The sequence below is a fragment of the Bubalus bubalis genome, chromosome X (genome assembly GCF_019923935.1).
Source record: "Bubalus bubalis isolate 160015118507 breed Murrah chromosome X, NDDB_SH_1, whole genome shotgun sequence".
NCBI classification, from domain to species: domain Eukaryota; kingdom Metazoa; phylum Chordata; class Mammalia; order Artiodactyla; family Bovidae; genus Bubalus; species Bubalus bubalis.
Genome location: NC_059181.1, coordinates 11,180,692 through 11,206,162, shown reverse-complemented (window position 1 = coordinate 11,206,162; position 25,471 = coordinate 11,180,692). Strand labels below are relative to the sequence as shown.

The 25,471-nt window shown below is 40.8% G+C and overlaps 1 protein-coding gene across 2 annotated transcripts in view; it reads right to left on the bottom strand.

Moving 5' to 3' along the window:
• Positions 1–25,471, bottom strand: part of REPS2 (RALBP1 associated Eps domain containing 2) — a 238,584-nt gene that overhangs the window by 19,975 nt on the left and 193,138 nt on the right. For both annotated transcript variants that reach the window (XM_025275803.2, XM_025275804.2), the window contains exons 15-16: positions 8,906–8,989; positions 7,719–7,864 (exon numbers count right to left, since the gene is read on the bottom strand). In XM_025275803.2, coding sequence (XP_025131588.1) covers positions 7,719–7,864; positions 8,906–8,989 — 230 coding nt within the window. The remainder of the gene's footprint in view (positions 1–7,718; positions 7,865–8,905; positions 8,990–25,471) is intronic.

Sequence of the window (25,471 nt, the reverse complement as noted above, 5' to 3'; positions counted from 1 at the left end):
CCTGCATAAGGCATACTCCCTCTCCAAGTTTAAACATTAGTTTTTTACCCATAAATAGGCAGGGAAGAAGCTCCAAAACATACTTTTTACAAGATACAGACTGGATTTCTGGTTTCAGGACAAGACAGAGTAGATACATTTCTCTCTATTCCTCCCACTAAATACAGTAAAACACTGGACATAATATACAGAATAATATAAGATGACTCTGCAAAGTAGAGTGAAGAAGGCAAACCAGCTAGGGAACTTGGTACCCAAGGAAAGAATAGCAACAAACTACCTGGGTTTTCTTTTTCACTTCATATGGATCTCATAAATGCCAATGAGAGCAGACAATAAAAAGCCTCCCCAAAATTCTGCTCTCTCTAGCCAAAGGACTGGGAAAGGGGCAGCCCAGCAAGACAGAAATTTAGATAAAATATTCCTCCTGAATACAGATGTAAAATCTTTAATAAAATATTAGCAAATAGAATTCAGCAATATAAAAAAGAATTATAAATCATGACCAAGAGGAGTTATTCCAGGGATGTAAGACTGATTCAATATTCAAAAACAATCAATATAATTCATTACTTTAACAGGTGAAAAAGAGAATCACATGATCAGGTAAACTAATGTAGATTTTTATAATTTTATTTATAAAGACTCATTGAAATTCTTAGATATACCACAACATATATAGAACTTACATGCTGAAAATATACAACACAAATGAAAGAAATAAATAGGATCTAAGTAAATGGAGAAATATATGTTCATGGATTGAAAAACTCAACACAGTAAAGATGTCAACTCTTCCCAGATTGACATAAAGGTTTAACATAATTCTCATGGAAATCCCGGAGAAGGTAATGGCACCCCACTCCAGTACTCTTGCCTGGAGAATCCCAGGGACAGGGGAGCCTGGTGGGCTGCCGTCTATGGGGTCGCATAGAGTCGGACACGACTGAAGTGACTTAGCAGCAGCAGCATGGAAATCCCAGCAAGATCTTTCAGCTCAAGACAAAAGTATTCTAAAATTAAATGGAAAGTCAAAGGAATTGGAATAGCTAAACAATTTTGAAAAATACAAAGTGGGAAAAACAGAAGACTTATTATATAGCTATAGTATCAAGTGGTAAAGTAATAAAGATAGCAATCAAGACTGTGTGGTATTGGCAGAGTGAAAGACACATAGATCATTGGAATAGAATAAAGAACCCAGAAAGAGATTCACACTAGTACAGATTATTTATTTTTGATAGATGAGCAAAAGCAAGTCAATGGAAAAAGAACAGCCTTTTCAATTAAAGTGCTGAAGCAATTCAATATCCATAGGCCAAAAAATGAATCTTGACCCAAATCTCAAACTTTATATAAAAATTAACACAAAATGGATCACCAACCTAAATGTAAAGTGTAAAATTATAAAATTTTTAGAAGAAAATGCAAGAGAAAATCATCAGGACCTAGAGCTTGGTGAAGAGATTTTAGAGGTGACAAGAAAAGCACAATCCATAAAAGGAAAAGAAATCAGTAAGTTGGGACTTCATAAAAAATTTTAAACTTTTGCTCTGCAAAAGACTCTTTTAAGAGAATGAAAAGATAACCCACAGACTGAGAGAAAACATTTGCAAACCACAGATGTAACAACTGATCTATATTTAGAATATACGAAGAACTCTCAAAACTCAATGTTAAAAAACAATTCAATTAGAAAATGGGCAAACGTGATGAAAAGACAAGTAACCAAAGAGGACACGTGATGGCAAATACATGAAAAGATGCTCTAGCTATTAGGGAAATGCAAATTAACACCACCGTGGGATAGCGCTACACACCTATTAGAACAGCTAAATTTTAAATTTAAGTGACAGTATCAAAAGCTAGTGAGGATGTGGAGACACTGAATCTTGTACATTGGTGGTGGGAAGATAAAATGGTACAGTCATTTTGGGAAACAACTTGGCAGTTTCTTTAAAAACTAAATATACATTTAGCACTCAACCCAACAATCACACTCCTAGACATTTATTACAGAGAAATGAAAACATATGTATACACAAGAACCTGTATACAGATGCTCACAACAGCTTTATCTGTAATACTCAACAACTAGACACAAACAAAAGGTCTCTGAATAGGTGACCGGCTAAACAGACTGGTACATACATAGCGTAGAATACTTCTTAGCAGTATTGATTTACACAGCTTAGATGTCAAGGGCATTATGCTGAGAGAAAACAAGCAAAGCTCAAAAGGACACATGCTGTGTGATTCTATATGTATAACATTCTGAAAATGACAAAATTATAGAGACAGGAAACCAATCAGTGGTTACCACAGGTAAAGAGTAGAAAAGAGGATGAGGTAGGGGTGACTCCTGTATCTTGATTACAGTGGTGGTTACAAGACATACAAATGTGATAAAATAGCATAGAACTATACATATGTACTGTCCCAACGTCAATTTCCTGTTTTTTATATTTTACTATAAGGTAGGTAAAATGTAACCACTGAGAGAAGCTACATTAAAAATACACAAGATTTCTTTGTACTATTTTTTAATCTTCTATGAGTCCATAATTATTATAAAATAAAATTTTTTATGAAAATACATCTTGATCAGAGCTGGATGCCTCTACTTAAACAACTACCATGCTAAGTGTGCCAGCTTATAACAGTTTTCCCTTCTCTGGGAATTGTCTCCATCCCCTTCCCCTCCTCTATAGGGATAGGCCCCAGGCAGACAGTCCTATTTGTTCCATGAAACAGTCAGTTCTGTTTTCACACGTGAACAGATGCTAGCCTGTGCTAAGTTTGCCAGATTCTCTCTCCCAGGGATGTGGGTTACAGTTAAGAGTTTGGTTTAGCCTAGGCCCTGCACAATGAGAATGTAATATCTGGAGCTGAAGGTGGTTGAGAAGATTTCACAGATAAAAATGTCAGAAAATAGAGATGAATCAGGAGGAAGGCCAATAGAAATATGGTCCTCTCCCCCAATCCATCCATGTCCCTGGGTTCAATGAGTCACCCCTGTATTCTTATAATAATGAACACGGTTTTGCTAGCTCAAGTTGCTCTTTATATTTTGTCACCAAATGAGCCCTGCATAATGCAAAGACAGGATCCAGCTTCAAAAACCTCTCAAGAGTTCAGCAAAGGCATCCAACTTGCCTCACCTCTTAAGACCTGCTTCTAGAGTCTGTCTAGGTTCTCCTAACCTTGTTACTCACTGCTCCAGGCTGGGCTCTAACTGGCCTGGTTTCCAAGGAGGAAAATAAGGGAGTAACAGTGAGGCGTTTCTTTTACCTGCTGCTGTTGTTCATCAGGCAATCTCTCAGTTTAGAACTGTACACTGTGAGGCTTGTACATTGAAGGTTATGTGGCAGACTGTCCTCCAATCATATTCTGTGCCTTCCTGTTTTCAGCAGCATCTCCTCCTCAGTTTGAGCTAGGCACATGGCCATACAATTAGAAACTAGCCGCATTTCTGTGTCTTCTTTGCAAGTAGGTGAGGCCATATGGCTAAATCTAGGTGAAAGGTATCCAAGAGAAATGATGATGTCCTTAAAAGTAACTTATTTTCTCTCCATTTGTTCTTTTCCCCTTTCTGGGACCTGGAACATGAACATGTTAGAGGTGAGCCACCTCCAAACCCTATGGATAAAGGCAACCCTCATAGGATCTGAAACAAGATGACAGAAGGGACCCAGGTTCTGGACAGGTATGCTTCTGGACCACTCACCAACTCAGACTTCTACATAAGAAAGTAAGTTTCTTTGTTATTTCAGTGACTGTTACCTCATTTTTTTTTTTCAATCAGCTGAACCACTGTTTGAAGGAATATAAACTGGGATCTCTAGATAAGAAAAATCTTCTTAGCCTTCACCCTGGACCCTGCTTTCTCCCATGGAATTCTGAGTACAGCTTCTAAGAAGTGAGTTTTTATTGCCTTTTCTCTTCTTGGAAATGGTAGGTTTCCATTAGAGATGCCAATCATCAATCCCACAGATATTCATTCCACTGTTGACAAACACGAAGAGAGAAGGGAAACAGAATCCCAACCACACCAAGAACTTCATGCAGGCAAGCAGACCCTACCACGCAAGCTCCCTGGAATGCCCTGGGGTGCCACAGGACACCTCCTGGGGTTTCAGAGAAGAACTTAGGCCACAGAAGCTGGCACAGGTTCGGTCACAGTATTGCCACACAACACCCTCTAGTTCTAAACTGTTCAAACAATTCTATTTTCCCAAAATCCATCCTTAGCAGATAAACAAAATACGGGAAAAGACAATCAAGCCAAATTATTTCTAAGAAAACCCCACTTCTGTCCTTATAGGCAGTTCATTAATGACTACACAATCTAAGAGCTGTTTATTACTTATAACCTGGACTCAGAAGCTCACTTGGAGAGAATATTTTATTCGTTCCTCTCTCCTATATGGAGTAGACAATGATGGTATCTGAAGCAGAATTTGTTTCTTATTAATAGGTCACTTCTAATGTTAATTTCCCCAAAAGCTGATGACCATTTTGCAACTTGCTTTGTGACTCTTTTCTCAATTTTCCCAAAGATGGTATATAATAACAACCACTCTAAATGCACTGGAGAGAGATTAACTTACTACATACCACAGATGTTTAAGGGCATCAGAGCTTAATTCTCTCCCAGAACCCTAACCGATAAAGGACTATACAGACTAACCATTATGTGTCTGGCTGTCCTCTCTCCAGGTCTTAAAAAATTATGAGTGTTAAGTTGCTCCTTATCACTCTAAAATGAACTGGTCTGGGACCTGAAATAAGTCTTATACAGTTCCCTTATGGCAAAGCTTAGATACCTGACATTTATAGCACTATTTGTGTTGCTGGTGGGTGCTAGCCTCTCTCGCCCTGACCCCGTGAGCTCACCTAACTAGTGAAAGAATATCATGGTGAGGGATGGTGACTGAACAAGCAGATAAAACAAATGCCTCTTTTCAACAAATGCTGCTGGGACAACTGGAAATCCATATGCAAAAGAATGAAGCTGGACCCCTTCATCACACTGTACAGAAAAATGAATTCAAAATAGACCATAGGGCTCAATATAAGAGCTAAAACTATAAAGCTTGTAGATGCAAACACAGGAACTAATCTTCATGAACTTGATATGGGCAATGGTTTCTTAGATATGAAAGCAAAAGCACAAGGGACAAAAGAAAAACATTAGATAAACTTGATCAAACTTAAAAATATTGTGCTTCAAATAGTGTCATTATGAAAGGAAAAAGACAATGCACAGAACGGGAGAAAATATTTGCAAATCATATATATGACAAGGGATTTATATCCAGAGTATATAAAGACCTCATAACTCAAAAATTAAAAGATAAGTAATCCAAGTAAAAATGGGCAAAAAATATAAGCAGACATTTTCCCAAAGAAGTTATACACATGGCCAATAAGCACATGTAAAGATGCTCAACATCACTGTTCATTAAGGAAATAAAAATCAAAACCATGAGACACCATTTCACACCCACTAAGATGGCTATGATAAAAACCCTAAAAATCAAATAACAAGTGTTGGTAAGGAAGAGGAAAATCTGGAAACCTCATACTTTACTGGTAGGATTGTAAAATGCAATAGACACTGCCACTCTGGAAAACAGTATGGAAGGTTCTCAAACTGTTAAACACAAAGCTACCATCAGTCCAGTCCAGTATGAGTTGCTCAGTCATGCTTGACTCTTTGCAACCCCAGGGACTGCAGCCCACCAGGCTCCTCTGTCCATGGAATTCTCCAGGCAATAATACTGGAGTAGGTTGCCATTTTCTTCTCCAGGGGATCTTCCCGATGCAGGGATCAAACCCAGGGCTCCTGCATTGCAGGTAAATTCTTTACCGGCTGAGACAGGGAAGCCCAAAGTTACCAAATGACCCAGCAATGACCCAAAGTTACCAAATGACCCAGCAATGACCCAGCAATTTGATTCCTAAGTATAAATACTCAAGACAAATGGAAATATCAGTCCACACAAAAATCTGCACATAAATATTCACAGCATCATTATTCTTATTAGCTGTAAAGTGGAAACAACCCAAATGTCCATCAGCTGATGAATGGGTGAATAAAATGTGGTATATATCCATATAATGGAACATTAATCAGCAGTTTTAAAAAATTAAGTTCTGACTTATTATACAACATGGATGAACCTTAAAACATGATACTAAGTAAAAAAAGACAGTCACAAAAGGCCATATGTTATATGACTCCATTTAAATGAAATAGCCAGAATACGCAAATCTATAAAGACAGAAAGTATTGATAGACAATGGTTGCCTGGGATGTGGGAGTGGAAAGTGCTAATGGGCACAGAATCTCTTTTTAGGGGTGATGAAAATGTTCTACAATTAGACTGTTATGATGAGTGTACAACTATATAAATATACTAAAAACCACTGAAGTGTACGCTTACAAGAGTGAATTGGATGTTACATGAAACGCATCTAAATAAGGTTGCTTTTTAAAAAAGATGAAAAAAAAGACAAAGATTTCTGTGTGAACTCCACCAGTGGCCCTCCCATCTACTTTGGAGGATGTCATAGCCACCACTCAGCTGTCACAGAGCCAGCACTGATGTGAAGTACAGATTACCATGAAAAGTTGGGGAGAACATCAAAGAAAGTTTACACGTTTGTATCTCTAAGATCCATCCTCTAGACTGGAGGGTGGCTGGAAGATGGCCAAAGCTCTCAGGGACCATTAAGGATAAAATATACTTCCTTGATGCACTAATACCACTAGGGAACTGTCCATTTGGGAAAAAAATACCCCAAAGCTATCACCTAAAGAAGAGTGCTGCACAGATTCAGAATGAAGACTGACTTCATCAGCAAGCTGCACCCACAGAACCTGTTACTTTTCTTTCTATAACAGTGTAAGCAGGAGAAACTCTGCAGCAGACCCTGAGACCTGTAAGGAGCGGTGTTATGACACATCCCAAGCATCTGTGTTAGTGACTAGTCAGGCTCACTTGAAGTCACACATAGCAGCAGGTTTCTGCCCTCAATTTCTGCCCTCACTCAATTTCACTGAGGCAAGTGATGGGTTCTTCTTAAAGTCAAAGTCTTCTGGAGAAGGATGGCTTGTCCAGACGATGGTTTTTTTGGTCCCTGACCATGTCCACAGGTGTCCCTACCCTCTCTTCAGCTACAGAAAGATATCTTAAAGGCGCTGCATGTGACCATTCTGTGCTGAGATGCTCAGCAACAGAATCTCTTCATGGGAATGCAAAGGAGTCACATGCTGCACCTACTCAAAGTCGGGTCTGAGGGTCTTGAAGCTGGTCACATGCATCAGGGGGACATGAGATAAGACAGGTAAAGAGGGGAATGTCATTTATAGTACTGTCTTCTTCCCAGGAAAACACAGGCCAAAACGAGCAAAAAAGGTGGGAAGGAAAGGAAGAGGAGAGAGGAGGGGAAGGAAATCAAACCAATCTGAAATACACCCCAGCCTGTGATTCACACACCCCTTGGGAGGTTAAGTCTTATTGCTTAGAAATCCTCTTTCTACATGACTGGGAGACTGTAATACTATCACAGGAATGAGTGAGGTAAGACTATAACCATTAAAATCACACCAGTCCAAGGGGTTGAGTGTAAACATAAGTTTACATTTACATAAGAATATGCAGATTAAAATGAAAGTTCTGACTATGTGCTCATTTATCCGTTCTACTTACTTTTGGACTGCTGGATGGGGTTTCACGGTTGCTACAGAAGCTGGCCCGCCTACAGTGGTAGAAGGTTCTTGATTTTCTGTAGCTTGATTTTCAGGTCGGAATTTCCTACGGATGGGCTTTGATGGGGGCTGAGAATATGGTATCTCCTGTGGATTAAAAAAAAAAGTTAAACAAGTAAATGCCACTCATCTTGTCAATGCCCTTATGTTCCTCCTGGCCTGTCCCCACAGTCAGTCATGCGCTGTATTGAAACTCCACATCCAAGGACACATGGATGATTTGTGGCTTAGCAAGACCTGGAGGGACCATCAGATTCCAGGGGCCTTTCCTTCTCTTTTTTTTTTTTTTCCCCATGTTTGCAGCCTATTACCTTTTTATTACCTAGAAGGACACAGGAATCAGGTGCCCTCTTTACCTCCTCTCCTTTCTTTTTTAAATGCTGTGTGCATCTCACATCACGAGGCCTTCCCTTACTAAAGACAAAATTCTCTCTTGCCTTACTTTGGGGCTTTGGGGAATATGTTCTAAATAAGTTCTAAGTTTTAAAGTTTGTAGAGGTCTTCATCATAAACTCCTCATTCTCCTACCCCCAGCTCCTACATCAAGCCAAGCTGGTGAGCCACTGTGTCTTCTGGAAGGAGGCAGCTAGCCTGCTTTCTTGGAGGCCGTACCCCATCTGTCCTCCCAAGCATAGGCACATGCTCTGTGATGGGAGGAGGGCCTGAGAAAATGGGGCAGAAGAGAGGAGGGGGAGAAGCTGAATGGAGAACATGGTGAGTGAGTGAGCAAATGCACTGGGACTTGGTGACACAGTGGGCAAGGTAAACTGTGGCACAAAGACTAGAAAGGGGAGACCACCCAGGCCCCCCTAGGCACTCCTCGAGGTTTAGTAGGGTGCAGGGTCCTGCTAAGGGCCCTCCCCATTGCTCCTCTTGGTCTTGACAAAAGCAATGCCACCATATTTAGATTAGAGGTTGAAGACGGAAGTACAAACTGTCAGAGACATCAAGGTGGAGCCCAGGAATCATCAGGACCCTAATCTTCACAAAGAACCCAGATTCAAGGAAATCTGGATCATAAACATCATGTCAGGGCATGAAAACTTTAAGTCTCTTGGCTAATAGAGGCAAGCAGCCTAGGGGAGGGGTCACAAGGCCATCACAGTAATGTCCTCATACTGGCCTTACCTTCTTTGTTGGACTACTTTCTGCAGCTTGAGAGGGGGCCCTGTTCAGCTGGGGATGCACCTCAGCCTCAGATGCTTGTTCAGACTGTAGCAAAAGATCACAGAAAGGAAAAAAAATGAAAAAACATAACCACCTAAATATGTAGTAAAGAGAGCTTAGGAAAATAGTTACTAAGGGGAGACAGCCAAGGATAGTCAAGTCTGGCAATCCTTGAGAAAACTTTCTCTAGATCCTGCTATTCCCTCCCATCTCTCCTCCCAGCACTGTTCAGTCTTAGGAAAAGGAGTAAGAGGAATGTCTTCTATAATTGGATGTATGTATTACTAAAAACTAATGCTCTGAAAGTGCAAACTAAAAATAACAAGGCCTAGTGGAAAAGTAGGGGAAAGAAATTAAAATTTCAACTCAAGCACTAAGAAAAACAATAATTATAATAAAAAGCACTGAAATTTTTTATATTCAATTTCTGATAAAGAAACACTAGTAGATACGACTGTTTACCTTTTAAAAAAAAAAGGAGAAGTGTAAGCATGGTGGAGGGAGAAAACAAAAGGATTCTGGCTGCTGAGGGATATGGAGTCTGTGAATAAAAACACAAAGACTGGGGAGGAATGGCCCCAAAGGCCTGCAAGACAGTGCGGCCACACAGCCCAGTGGCAGAGCCCAGGGAGCAGGGACACTCCGTGCAGCTCCCTATCTCCCAGGCTTGCTACATTTGGCGCTACTAGAGTCTTTGGTTTTCAGCAGCTATTAGCCAGTGATGCAAAATGTTAACATGTGAACCAATATGACCTCCACGTTATTAGTCCTCTATAGACTCACAAGCTAATCTGCATCACAGAAACACATTGCAGCACACAAGCTGTGGCCTGAGCACACCCACTTCATCACTAACTGGGCCCTCTCCAAGCTCTACTGGAGCCCCACTTCTTCATTCCTCTGACCCTACTCCTCTCCACCTCTCCTGCCAACTGCCCTCAGCACATCCCAGCTGCCTCTAGTCTTCAGAGACCAATGTCTAGCTCGGCACTCTTGTCTCCATTTGTAAAGCTCCTGTCCCTAGCATCTGATGAGCCACAGTGTCCTACTTGGAATCATTCTCTCTTCCTATTATGGCTCCTCTTATCCCTCAGATGTGGGGTTTGGGGTTCTCCTGCTCCATTTTTCCCTCCCTGTTCACTCTTTCCCAGAGTAAGCCCATCTGCTCCTACACTTCCACTGCCTGCCCTGGATCCTTGGTGCCCAATGCACTCCCACTCCCTGCCTCTTCAAAACCCATGATGCAGGCACTCAACATGCCTGATTTCTAGTTCCAATTTTTTCTTATAGCTTTTTCCTTTCCATTAAGGCTAACTGTATTATTACCATTGCTGTTACTGTTATTAATAAATGTATACTATGAACCACCAAAACCTTGCTATGTGTCACATGTTGCTCTAAGTGTTTTGCATGGATTATTGCATTCATCATCACAGCCCTAAGAAGCAGAGGGGAAATTGAGGATCTAGAAGGCAAGGAATACCCAAGATCATAGAAATAGCAGAGTGTGAAACCAGGCTTCAGGTCCCAAAACTGGGCTGTGACCACTACGCTATATAGCTTCCAGCACTCTTGGCCCTGAGTGTTATTCAGTCAAGAAATATTTATCCAACAGCCATGACAGGCAGGGCATGTACTAGAACCAGTGTTTAAGGATGAATAAGCCCCAGACCTTGCCGATGAGGAGCTTGAAGTCTAGTGGAAAGGCAGAAAAATGAGTGGGCAAACAGGCTTCAGGGGAATAAGGACTCTGCCAAGGACATGTGGAGCCTATAGGAACAGCTGGCCTTGTGGGTGACCAAGACTCAGGCAAAAGTGACAATCCAGCTGCAAGCTGGGTGAACAGCCAGATGCGACTAACTAGAATGGCCCTGAACAGAGCCTCTTGATGAAAGTGAAAGAGGAGAGTGAAAAAAGCTGGCTTAAAACTCAACATTCAAAATACTAAAATCATGGCATCGGGTCCCATCACTTCATGGTAAACAGACGGGAAAACAATGGAAACAGTGACAAACTTTATTTTCTTGGGCTCCAAAATCACTTCAGATGGTGAGTGCAGACATGAAATTAAAAGACACTTGCTCCTTGGAAGAAAAGCTATGACCAACCTAGACAGCATATTAAAAAGCACAGACATTACTTTGCCAACAAAGGTCCATCTAGTCAAAACTATGGTTTTTCCAGCAGTCATGTATGGATGTGAGAGTTGGACCATAAAGAAACCAAAGAATTGAACTGTGGTGTTAGAGAAGATTCTTGAGAGTCCCTTGAACTACAAGGATATTAAACCAGTCAATCCTAAAGGAAATCAGTCCTGAATATTCATTGGAAGGGCTGATGCTGAAGCTCCAATACTTTGGCCACCTGATGCAAAGAGCTGACTCATTGGAAAAGACCCTGATGCTGGGAAAGATGGAAGACAGAAGGAGAAGGGGACGACAGAGGATGAGATGGTTGGACGGCATCACCGACTTGATGGACATGAGTTTGAGTAAGCTCTGGGAGTTGGTGATGGACAGGGAAGCCTGGAGTGATGCAGTCCATGGGGTTGCAAAGAGTCAGATAAGACTGAATGACTGAACTGCACTGATCCCTCCCATCAAGAAGCTTACAGAAGCCTCTTAGGTTCATCCACCAGAGGGCAGGCAGAAAAAGCAAGAAGAACCACAATCCCACAGCAGCTAAAACCAAAACCACATTACAGAAAGTTAATCAAGATGAAAAAGCAGAGAGTTATGTCCCATATGAAGGGATAATATAAAACCCCAGAAAAACAACTAAATGAAGTGGAGATAAGCAACCTTTCAGAAAAAGAATTCAGAATAATGATAGTAAAGATGATTCAGGATCTCCAAAACAGAATGGAGAAGATGCAAGAAACGTTCACCAAGACCTATAAGAACTAAAGAACAAAAAATGATGGACAATACACTAGAAGGAATCAACAGCAGAATAACTGAGGCAGAAGAACAGATAAGTGAGCTGGACGACAGAATGGTAGAAATCACTGCCCCAGAACAGAATATGGAAAAAAGGATGCAAAGAAATGAAGACAGCCTAAGAGACCTCTGGGAAAACATTAAACATACCAACATTCACATAATAGGGGTCCCAGAAGGAGAAGAGAGAGAGAGAGGACTTGAGAAAATATTTGAAGACATGATAGCTGAAAACTTTCCTAACATGGGAAAAGTCAACCAAGTCCAGGAAGCACAGAGAGTCCCAGGCAGGATATAACCCAAGGAGGAACACACTGAGACACATAGTAATCAAAATGATGAAAATTAAAGATAAAGATAAAATATTAAAAGCAACAAGGGAAAACCGACAAATATTAATAACATACAAGGGAACTCCCATAAGGTTATCAGCTGATTGCTCAACAGAAATTCTACAAGCCAGAAGGGAATGGCATGATATATTTAAAGTGATGCAAAGGAAGAGCCTACAACCAAGAAAACACTACTCAGCAAGCCTCTCCTTCAGATTTGATGGAAAAATCAAAAGCTTTCCAGACAAGCAAAAGTTAAGAGAATTCAGCACTATCAAACCAGCTTTACAACAAATGCTAAACAAATGTCTCTAGGCAGGACACACAAGACAAGGAAAATAAACCCAAAACAATTAAGAAAATGTTAATAGGATCATATATTCATAATTACCTTATATGTAAATGGATTAAATGCACCAACCAAAAGACATAGACTGGCTGGGTAGATGAAAACATGTACATGCATGCACTTTCACTTACCACATCACTCCGTTTGACCCCCAAAATTGTGTGTAATTATTTTATACTGTTTAGGTTAACCATGTTCCCATTATGGCTTGCAATTATCTTTTATTTTTTATCTGGCTATTAATTGTGAAAACTGATAAACATCTTTTACTAGTGATTATGTAGCTATTACTGACTTAATACCATTATACCATGATTGGTCAACAGAAAAAATAATAGAATTCTATATCACCAAAACCACCATTTAATAGAAAAATCTGTAATCACTTTTTAAAATTCAGATGTATATCAGAATTATCTTGGAACTTTTTGAAAAATACAAATGCCCAGGTATCACTTTTTTTCTCCAAAGCTCCAGATATGTTTCAAATCAGCAGCTATGTTTAAAAACAACTGGACTATATGATGATCTTTCACTTTTATCTAGTTTGTTTCACTTTTTCTATTTCATATTCGGTGCTCCCATTTCATTCAGTTTATATTTTCCAATTTCTCCATCTCTTCTTTTTTTGATGTTCTTTCTCAAGCCTTTATCAAGTGTAGTAGAAAAGCTTTAGAAAATGTGAATTTTTGCCCAACTAAAAATTTTATGACATTGATTCTACTTGTTTGACAGTATGAATAGAATGCTAGATTTCTAATTTAAAATAATAGAGATGCAACAATCAACAGGGGCTTACTGTATAATGGGAACTATAGTCATTATCTTATAATAACCTATAATGGAATATAATCTCAAAAATAATATATGTGTCTATGTATAACTGAATCACCTTGCTGTGCATCTGAAACACTGTAAGTCAACTATACTTCAATAAAATTTATATATTAAGAAAAAAAGAAAAATATTTTTTCATTCTGCTTTTGCAACAAAAAAACTTGGACAGGTCACATGGACTTGGAAGGTGCTGCCACTTAGGATGTTGAGAACTACTGAGGAGCTGTGATGGGACAACATGGGCTCTGCTCAGCTGGCTCCCCAGAAAGGGACATAGGCCCAGGGAGGCTAAGCATTTGGATTCTCCACCAGAAGAAGGGATCATTCACTTATTCAATTAGACAGATAATTATTTTATACATCTGATGTGCCACTTTCCAAGAATCCTCATCTCGAGCTCTGCTTTTAGGCAACCTGACCTGAGACACCAGGCAATGTGCTCCTGGAAGAGGGGAGTTAAAGCATTCTAGTATGTTTCTCCTTGGGTTCTTTCTTGAATAAACTTTTCTGGGAGAAGCCAGCTGCCATGTCCTGAAGCACTCAGAGAGCCTTGTGGAGAGGCCCACAAAGAAGGAAGTGAGGCCTCTTGCCAATAGACATGTAAGTGTGCCATGTTAGAAGTGAATCCTTCAGGCCCCGTCAAGCTTTCCAGATGACTTCTGTCACAGCTGACATCTTGACTATGGCCTAATGAGGGACCCTGCACCAGAATCACCCAGATTAGTTTCTCCTGAATCTTGAACTCATAGAAACTTTGAGATATAAATGTACATTATTTTAGGTCTCTTAAAAAACATTCCAGTATGTCTGGGACTTGTGGTCTAGTAGAGTGGAACAAGTGTGAACAGTGGAGAAAAATGGGAAAGTTGAAGCTGGAGAAGGACAGTGAAGTAGACCACACGTGGTCTTACAGATTGTTGTCCTGGCTTGTTTTATCAGCCACTCAGCGCCATTCCCCATGACTAAGCTCTTCCCTGCACTGAAGGGGATCGGAGCCTGGGAACTGCATTTATAAAATCTCCTTTCAACACAGTTCCTTGCTGCCACTGAGAGTCACTCACATGAAATCAAAGAAATAAGAAAAAACAAACCATATTACTGCTCCTCTGACAGTGGTGGGCAGAAAAGCATAGGCTTCAGGAGTCAGAGTATCTTGCCATGGATGGACTCAGGCATTTCCCTGCAAATCATGACTCTGGTGCTGCAGACAGCCTGAGCATTTCCAGCTGTTTCCTTCAGTTCTTAGAATAGCTACGCTTCCTAAAAGTTGTGGTAAACCTGATAGCATTGGCCTTCACCCACCTCCACTCCTCTAGCACATCTAATTCTTTTTGTAAGTACCTAATTCTGTGCATGAAATCTCTTCCAGTGTGAAATACCTAGAGTGGTTTCTGTTTTCCTGACTACACCTTGGTTGGTACATCCATGTTGAGGATTTAAAGCTTATCCTGGGGGTCACAGAGGTCAACAAGGGATTTTAGGTAGGGAAGTAATCTGACAAGATTTGGTGTTTTAGAAGGATTATTCTGAATATGCTGAGTGAAACAGATTGGAAGAGACCCATAATGGGGGGAGGGAACTCAGTTAGAAGACTAAAGAGGAAAACAAGACAAAAGACAACGGTCATTCAAACCAGTCTGGTGAGAGTGGAGATAGACAGCTTTGAGAGCTATTTGGACTGGAGACCGGATACCTCCTTGGAGATTGGTGGAATGTGGGAAGTGAAAGGAAAGAACAGTGACACACGGAATCCTGGCTTCCATCTTAGACAATGGGCAAATGGTTCAGAGAGGAAACAGTTTAAAGCAACAGCAAAGAAATATGGCCACACAATAGCTGAAAAAAAAAAAAACTAAGCAGATTCATCACAAAGCAGTGCTAGAACCACCCATCCAATCCGGGTTCCAAGGTAACACCAGTTTCATGAATTTCTTAGAGGAGAGATTAGCAAGCTTTTTCTGTAAAGAGCCAAAATAGTAAATATTTTCAGTTGTCCAGGTCATTCGGTCTCTGGGTCTCCAGGTCTCTGCTGCTGCTAAGTCACTTCAGTCGTGTCCAACTCTGTATGACCCCATAGACGGCAGCCCACCAGGCTCCCCCATCCCTGGGATTCTCCAGGCAAGAACACTGGAGTGGGTTGCCATTTCCTTCTCCAATTCATGAAAGTGAAAAGTGAAAGTGAAGTCACTCAGTCGTGCCTGACTCTTAGCGACCCCATGGACTGCAGCCCACCAGGCTCCTCTCTCCATGGGATTTTCCAGGCGAGAGTACTGGAGTGGGGTGCTTTTGCCTTCTCCCCAGGTCTCTGCTGCCAACCTGCAACTCTGCTGCTGAGTGCACAACCAGGTATAGAAAATACAAGGAACGGGTGTGGCTGTGTCCGAATAGACTTTATTTACAGAACAGGTGGCAGGACAGATTTGGTGTGTGGGTCACAGTTTGCCAGTCCCTGACCTGGAGGGGAAAAGATCCTACACATAAGGTCAGGAAACACTGCACAGTCTCTCTCCCTCTTAGAAATCCAGAGAACACACAGCACACCACATGCTTTGAACTCCTGTGAGGTAAAGGAAGCCACTGTCTTTGTTTAACCCAGCGGTTCCCCAGACTTATTTGGCTTCAACTCCTTATTCTCATATAATTCACATTACCACCTAACAAAACTAATGTCCTGTGTAACACACTTGGGGAAACACTGACCTACAGACTGGGTTTTAGAGGAACAAAGGAAAACCATTACACCTGATTTGAAAGGCAAACACCATTCAAGCCAAACATGCATCCATACATCCACCCCCTTCTCGCCCTGGCCAAGAGTGTGAGGCAGGGTGAGGACATTGCTGCAGGGCGAGAAAGGGCTCCCTTCCTGCCTCCCTCTTTCTCTGCAGTAGCAGCTGTTATTGCTGCTGCCAACTACTTCTCTGCATGAATTTATTTACTGGGCTCCTTTAAAACCTCCTGGACACAAACACAATAAAAATCATTCCTTATGGTAGTTAAAACAGATTAACAGAACATGGATAAATCATGGATTTTTTTTTTCTTAAAGGAGCTTAAAACAAAATAACTCAGGTTCCAGTTGCAGATGAGCTCACAAAGGCCCCATGGTGCCTGTCTGAGACCAGTTGTTCATCACATTCCCTCACCTGGGCCACTGCAGAAACTTCAGTGGGTCTTTTCCCAGCCTTTGGTTTTTCCCCTGGTCCAATCCATCCTGCATACCACTGAGGAACTCATCTTGCAAAGCACCTTCTCATCAAAACGTATTTTTTCAAAGCCCCTCGATGGGTCCCTAAGGCCTGGGCACACAACACACTCCTTCAGCCGGTTAAAGTTCTTCCAGTGTCTGGCTCCAATCTTCCTCTGCATCATAACTGCACTAGTTTGCCCATCTGGAACCCGCTCCAGGCACATAACTATTACCTAAATCTTCAAACATATCAGAAGTTTCTTCTCAACTCCATTCTGTTCTAGATCTTCTAGCCCAGTGGTTCCCAAATAGAGCTGCACAAGAGAATTATCTGGGGAATTTTTATAAATTACAGACTTTTAGATACTATCCCAGACTTCTTTAATTAGCATCTCCTAGGTCTGGAGCATTACAACTTCTATTTTAATAAGCTCCCTGGGTGATTTTTTTTTTGTAGCCTGCCCAGACCAACTAGGGACCACTGATGGCCCAAACTCTTCAGTTAAGAAATGAGAAACCCAAGTCTCCAAGGTCCTAGTCTGGAAAAGGCCACAGGTGCACCAGTAAAAACTAAGTAGGTTTCTTAATTGTTTTCGTCTCCATTTACCATGGAGGGAATACGTGGTATATGCAATATGGTTTCACAAATAAATATATATTTGAAGTTGGGAAAAATTTTTAGCAATAAGGCTTTTGTTTAAAAGTCAGATTTGCAACCAAAAAAGAATCAAATCTCATTAAAAAAAAAAGTAGTCTAGTTGCAAAACCAACTGCTACCATGTGAATAACTGATGACTTTTTAAAAGTTGTAATATTCATGCAACTGACAGATTAGAAAAAGAAACTCAAGTTTCATTTACCTCCCAAGAATCCAGGCAGATCCCAAGATGGAATCACAAAGGCTGAGGCTAATTTCTAGACAGATGAGCAAACAATCCTGCTACAGCCTCTCAGGGATCTCCAGCATCTTACTGATATCCTCAGTGTCATTCAACCTGACTCCCATCTCTGCTGGGTAAGGACACACCAGAAAAACATGTGGTCAAACCCAGGCATAGAAGTTGCAGAACCAACGGCCAGCAGCACAGTGGCCACAACAAATTCCATCATTTCAGTCACTCTCAGAGAGAGAATCCAGAGGACTGAGTTCTCTGTAAGAACAATTTCCAAAATCCACGACCCAAGTTGCTTGTGAGAGATAGCTGGAAGGCAGGAGCTGCATCTTATTTCACTCTTGCTTTCCTGGTACTGAAGCTGAAAGTCAGCAAACAGCAGGTCCTCTGATCAATGTGTGCAATGAGCCAGTAATGAATCCAACACTACTTCATATTCCAGTGCACAAGTCAAAACCGTCATCCCATGTTAACTGGTGCCACAGAGCAGAGCAGGTACAGGGCACAGACTGTGGAGTCAAATCCAGGCTTGGCATTTGCTTGGTACATAACCTGGACATTGGCTTAACCTCTCTGAGCCACAGCTTCATCATCTGCAAAAGGGGATAATCCACCTAACTTCTAGTGTTGTGAAGATTAAGGGAAACATCTGTCTTTGAAGGACAGGGAGGCCTGGCGTATTGCAGTCCATGAGGTCGCAAAGAGTCGGACACAACTGAGCAACTGAACAATAGGGTGCTAAGCACAAGAACAGAGTAGCTATTCACTAATGGCAGCTGCTATCCTGATCAGGAAGAAAATTATCATTGGTTTCCCAGGCACAGGATCTACTTCTGTAAGTAGAAGTTAACATAAGGAAATTTCCCCCTCTTGCCAAAAGATGAAAACCTTGAGCGGGAGAGTGCACCTCAAAGTCCTACCTTCACTTGATGTGTTACCACACTTATAATGTTGAATTCCTTTCCCACTTCCATTGCTCTGTATTAATGATGGAGGGTTTCAATAACACTTTTTATAACTGCTGATAGCTCATATGTAGACTATGATAAATGTCCCCTTTGGGGCTGACACGGCCCTTCCTGCATGAGCCAGGTCCATCAGAGAAAGGTGACTTCAGAAAAAAATTCAATTAGAAATAGCTGGCTAGAGAGGTAGCTATAAAAATTATGTAAGAGTTAGGACTCAGCCATAAAATAAACTCCGTATTGATGAGGATATAGAAGTGAAATGAGAATATTATTGATGGAATATAAATCAGTACACTTTATAAAACCATTTGGCAGCATCCACTAAAGCCAACATATGCTTACCGCATGACCCGGAAATTCTACTCCTAGGGACAGACCCAAGAGAAATGAAAACACACATCCACTCAAAAACTCGTACATGAACATCCACAGCAGCATTATTTATAACTGCCAGAATTTGAAAACCACCCAAATATCCATCAATAGTAGAAAACAGTGATATATTTGCATACACAATGAAGTACTATACAGCATTGATCTACAACTGCATACAACAATCTGGATGGATCACACAAACAGCATGTAAGGAGAGGCCAGACACAAGAGTATACACTTATGGTTCCACTTATATAAGGCAGGAAACAAGTAAAACTCATCTATGCTGTTAGGAGTCAGAACAGTGGGAACCCCAATAATAAGAATTGGAACTGAAAAATAGCATAAGAGGGACTTCCTGGGTGCCAGTAGTATTCTGCTCCTTGATATAAGTGCCAATAACACATGTGTTGAGCTTGTGAAAATTCACTGAGATGCACACTCAATGTGTACCTACTGATAGATATTATACTTGAATAAGAAGTTAAAAAATAAATCCAGTAAAGCCAATTTCCTGTAATGTCCTTAAAGTGCCACCTAGTGGCACAAGTCAAATGAAAACAAGGAGGAAGATTCATTTCTAGTCAAAAACACGGCCTTGTTTCTAACATTTTGGGACCGGGCTGGAACAGTCCCTAGATTTAAAAACAAACAAACAAACTCCACAAAAAACAAAAACCCTATCCCCTGGCACAGAGAATCCTGACACAAAGATTCAGTGGTAAAGTAAAGCTGTCTACAACAGAGCAGGCTGGTACCAATGAGCCAGTGATGACGTACAGCCCTTCCACTGTGCCTGCAATCATCCATGGTGGAAATATTTACAACACGGATGTCGGCAATGGCTACAAATAGTAGCTTTTTCTTTCATCAGAGAGATTTACCAGCACACCAGTAAGGGATACCTACAGAACTTGCTGAGCAGAGCAGGGTATTCAGGACACAGGAAGAAAGAACTCATTCATCCTATTTTCCCAGGACAGGCTTCTTTCCCTCTTCCTCACCTTGAAGGCAAGGCCTTAGTCAATTTCTTCTAATTATGGTTGAGAAACGGAGTTGGGAAGGTCCACTCACAGCAAGCCTTTGAAGCTGTCAGGTGAATAAAGGATATTTGCTCAAGGTTCTGCTTGTGAAGTCTGAAAGAGTATCTTGGTCAGATAAAGGTCCTCCAGGTAAAGCCGTAAACTACAGACATAGGCATCGCAATCTTCATGTTAGGAGATGATGGGTTAAAAGCTTATGGGGGACTGTCTTTATGCTGATTCTTTTCCTTATCATTTCCACTATTTAAGGTAAAAGATGAAAATGTGGATTTCACCTACAGATTGTAGTTTGTTGACCCCTGATGTAGGCCAGCCATAAAAAATCACAGATGTGGGAAAGAAAATGATTCTAACACAACTCAGTCTGGTACTCATTCTGGGCTCGTGGTCACAAAGTTCTGGCTGTCCTGAGTCTGTAATTCTGTTTGCCAGCTAGACTCCACCTCTGCTCCGCTGGGCCTGTACTGATAATTATAACAGCTCACTGTTGTGAGAGCTGACCATATGCCAGGCACCATCCTAAGTAAGTGCTTTAGAGATCTTGACCATCACAACCTTATGAGAGGAGACACTACTACTATACTCATTTCACAGACATGAGACACAGAGAGGCTAAGTAAACTTGTCCAAAGACACACAGCCAGTAAGAGGCAGAGGGAGGATTTGAACCCCGAGTCCATGTTCTTAACTATTCTGTCAGGCTTCCTCCCTAGGCCTGCCCTCTCGGTGTTCTTCACTGTCCACTCCTAATGACAGACACCACAGCACAGGGGGCACCCTCCCATCCTGCTCTGCTTCTGCACTTGCTTCTCCCCTGACACTTAGGGGTGTTTCCTGGTTTCTGTCACTGTGTGGTGGGGGATAGGGGTCAGAGAAGAGAAATAAGAATTCCATTGTTCAGGAACCTAGAAATCAGGCATAGCTGCCTCCCAGGGCAAACACTGGGCTATCTTGTTAGTTATACAAAACATGGTGTCCAGCTATCACCTACAACCCTTGACCATAGAGCATGAGGAAATGGGTTTAGATGAGACACACAAAAAATGCCAGAGTTATATAGATGCACCATGAGAGACCATGGGCTGGAGGGCATTAGGCATAACTGCTTTCAGACGATGGGTGAGAATGAAGGAGCTGAAGGAGAAGGACCACATCACAACCTTTGTGTTCCTATAGTTCTCAGCCAAGTGTGGGCCTCTCATCATCACCTGTCATCAACACCTGATGAACTCAGTAGATGAACTTAAGGAATCTTTCAGAGGAGTGATGCTAGCATAGTAAGCCTTCACAGTAACATCACGAGCAAAACACAATAAGGAGAAGGAAAACAAGCTACTAGTGGTGGGATGAAGCTAATTTATTAAGAGGTTTCAGAATATAAAATGTACCAGTGATAATGTATCGACTCTGTTGTTAAGAAGAGAGAGGTTAAGAAAATAACTCTGAGACACGGCTGTATAGTAGAGCACAGTAGGAGGAGGTGGCACTCAGAGTCTAGATAGTCTGGGGCAGAATGGCAGCTTCAGGCCTTACTTGCTCTGGGCAAATTTCTGAAGTTCTTTGTGCCTTAGTTTGCTTATCTGCAAACTGAGGACAGCAACAGAACCTACTATACATGGTTGCTAGGATTAAATGAGTTAATATTTATAAAGCACTTAGAAGAGCATCTGGCACATAAGCACTATACGTAAGTACTTGATAAATTAATAAAGTAAATAATCACAAAGCCTCAATGGTTTGTATACTTTTAAAATCAATTTTGAAATGCATAAACAATAATTATTTATGATGTAAAACTTCTGCCTCTTTTTTTCCCCTCTTTAAAAGCAGGATATGAAATACACTTGGCTTTCTGCTATACCAAATATGGTCCAGTGACCAAAATGTGAAAGCTCTTTTGGCAAAGATGAACATAAGTCTGCACTGGGGAAGGCACTTTAAAAATAAACATTTTAGCTTAATGTTAGGAAATACTTCATATTTATAAAATGGGCACAGCGACTGAAAATCCATATTAACTTGTGCTTAGCAGATCTATAGTTACTTTTTATGATGTGCAATGAATAATTTTTTCTTTCTCTTTCTCTAAAGGTTTATCATTAAATTTCAAGCACCTCCCCAGAAACCTTTCCCAGTTTTCTACTTCTACAAAAGCTAGCACTGTTACTTACTAGCTATGAGGCTCTAAGTACCTCACTTCTACTTTCTGAACTTCAACTTTCTGTTCCATAAAATGCTATGCATTGATAGATGACAGCACAAGCAAAAAAGTGTTAAAGACTGAGACCCACTCAGCAGCAAGATAAAGATCCTTGTGGGGCCAAATCACAAATTGGTAGGCAAGGCTAAGGGTTCAGAAGTAGGTGGAGGGAGCTGAGTGCTCAAATACAGCAAAGTAAGGGGTTTAAATGCCCCACATGAGGCAGGGGGCCCATAATAAGATCATTCCCTGAAGCCAGAGACTAAGGTGACACTTCACTACCTGTAAACCTACAAAGCCAGGAAGAAGCCTGTGAAGGTGTTCAGGGCTGCCTACTTAGGAAAGGAAGCAGAAGCAGATACAACATCGTAGCCCAGTCTTGAGACCAGCCACCATCTGGTATCATCTGCACAATCCCTGACATCTGTACTGGAAGGAAGTGCTGAACCTTAAGAAAAAGAACTAGCCCTAGACTAGAGGCCCATGGGTGCAGGGCTGTGGGGTATGGTTGGCAGAGACACCACTGAACTGCTAGAAATGGAGGAGCTCGGAGAAATGAGAATGAAATTTAAACTCCAATTTCAAATAAAACTGTTAAGCAAATTTCAAAATAAAAAATGAAAGGAAAAAACACAGCTCTAAGAATTTACTTCTGACAAAAATGAAGACAGAACAAGTTGAAAATAAGTAACTTTAAAATAATTTCATTTAGAACCCACAAAGTTAAAAGTAGGGAATACATCTCAAAAAGGAACTGAGAACTATGAAACAAATTGGGAAAAGCAAAACAAGAACTGACTGACATAAAAAAGAATGGACTATAAAACCTGGAATCATATACAGTTACTCAAAAAGAGTTATAAGTTTGGAAGTCAAAGATTTCATCCACAGCCAACCCAGAGAGATCATGACATAAAAAGATGAAAAGCCATGACTAGAAATAAAAGATGTGTTGACAGACATAGAAACATACCTAATGAATTTCAGAAGAAAATAGAAGAAATAAGTAAGGAATAAGAACCTGCAGAGACATGACTGAGAGTGCTCTAAAATTAAAGACATGATTTTCCAGATGGAAAGTACACACCAATCATCATCTAGAATAAATAAGTTTAAGTCTATACCTAGACCCATCACAGTGAAGTTGCAACAGAACACTGAAAATAAAATTTTAAAAGCCACCAAAGAGAAAATATAGTCACTCCAAAGGAACACAACATAGATTCACAGAATACTCAGCAGCAACAAAAGTAAATGCCAGACAAGAAGAAGGTAATACATTCAAAATGCTGAGGGAAAATAACCTTCAACCTAGAATTCTACATGCAGCAAAATAACCACTTAAGAGAATGGGCAATAAGAGTCTACTATTCAGAGAACATAGATGGATTTAAAAAACTATTAGATGATGTATTTCACTAAAGGGTTTCTTTGAGCCTCAAAGTTGCTAGAGTTATCATAACTTTATGATTATGCAATATTATATGCTTCAGCACAAGTTCTGAGAGCATGGTCTCTTAAAAGTAGCTTCCAAAGGCCATTTTATTCTGATAGAGCTTTGACTTTATTTTGCTTCTCGTAACACTTTTTTCCTTTCTCTCGATCAATCTTTAGTTTAAAGAGCAAATCTTTGTAAGAAAAACTGCCTAATTTCCCCACCAAAACAGCTGTTTAAACTCCTACCAATTACTTAGGAGTCTACTTCCAAATGGTAAACAGTAAACACGTGACATTTATGATTGAAACATATAGAGACATTCAAGGATATTCAAATTCATATACCTACTACTCACACAGAGTCTCCTCAAAATAGAGAAAGTAGTTATATAAACAAGTTATCATAAGATGAGATCAGTTCAGTTCAGTCCCTCAGTCGTGTCCGACTCTTTGCGACCCCATGAGTTGCAGCATGCCAGGCCTCCCTGTCCATCACCAGCTCCAAGAGTTCAGTCAAACTCATGTTCATCAAGTCGGTGATGCCATCCAGCCATCTCATCCTCTGGCATCCCCTTTTCCTCCTGCTCCCAATCCCTCCCAGCATCAGAGTCTTTTCCAATGAGTCAACTCTTTGCATGAGGTGGCCAAAGTACTGGAGTTTCAGCTTTACCATCAGTCCTTCCAATGATCACCCAGGACTGATCTTCTTTAGAATGGACTGGTTGGATCTCCTTGCAGTCCAAGGGACTCTCAAGAGTCTTCTCCAACACCACAGTTCAAAAGCATCAATTCTTCGGCACTCAGCTTTCTTCACAGTCCAACTCTCACATCCATACATGACCACAGGAAAAACCATAGCCTTGACTAGACGGACCTTTGTTGACAAAGTAATGTCTCTGCTTTTGAATATGCTATCTAGGTTGGTCATAACTTTCCTTCCAAGGAGTAAGCGTCTTTTAATTTCATGGCTGCAATCACCATCTGCAGTGATTTTCGAGCCCTCAAAAATAAATTCAGCCACTGTTTCCCCATCTATTTGCCATGAAGTGATGGGACCAGATGCCATGATCTTCGTTTTCTGAATGTTGAGCTTTAAGCCAACTTTTTCACGCTCCACTTTCACTTTCATCAAGAGGCTTTTTAGTTCCTCTTCACTTTCTGCCATAAGGGTGGTGTCATCTGCATATCTGAGGTTATTGATATTTCTCCCGGCAATCTTGATTCCAGCTTCTGCTTCTTCCAGCCCAGCATTTCTCATGATGTACTCTGCATAGAAGTTAAATAAGCAGGGTGACAATATACAGCCTTGACGTACTCCTTTTCCTATTTGGAACCAGTCTGTTGTTCCATGTCCAGTTCTAACTCTTGCTTCCTGACCTGCATATACATTTCTCAAGAGGCAGGTCAGGTGGTCTGGTATGCCCATCTCTTTCAGATTTTTCTACAGTTTCTTGTGATCCACACAGTCAAAGGCTTTGGCATAGTCAATAAAGCAGAAATAGATGTTTTTCTGGAACTCTCTTGCTTTTTCAACGATCCAGTGGATGTTGGCAATTTGATCTCTGGCTCCTCTGCCTTTTCTAAAACCAGCTTGAACATCTGGAAGTTCATGGTTCGTGTATTGCTGAAGCCTGGCTCACAGAATTTTGAGCATTACTTTACTAAGATGAGATAGCTAAATTATAAATTAATTACTTAAGTGACCCTTTTAGATTAATAAAAAGAGTTAGTGGGAATTCACTGAGGAATTAACTTCAGTGGCCCAATGAGAAGACAACATTGGTCAGCAACAATGGGAAAGGAATTCAAACTCTGACCACAGCGTAACGGCCAACACCTTCAGAATCACCTTCAGAGAGAACACCTTATTATCAAAAGTCTACTAAATACTTTTATGTGGTACAATCAATTTTCTATATTCAGGTATTTTCTACTATTCTCCATGTAGTCATTCTAATGGCTGT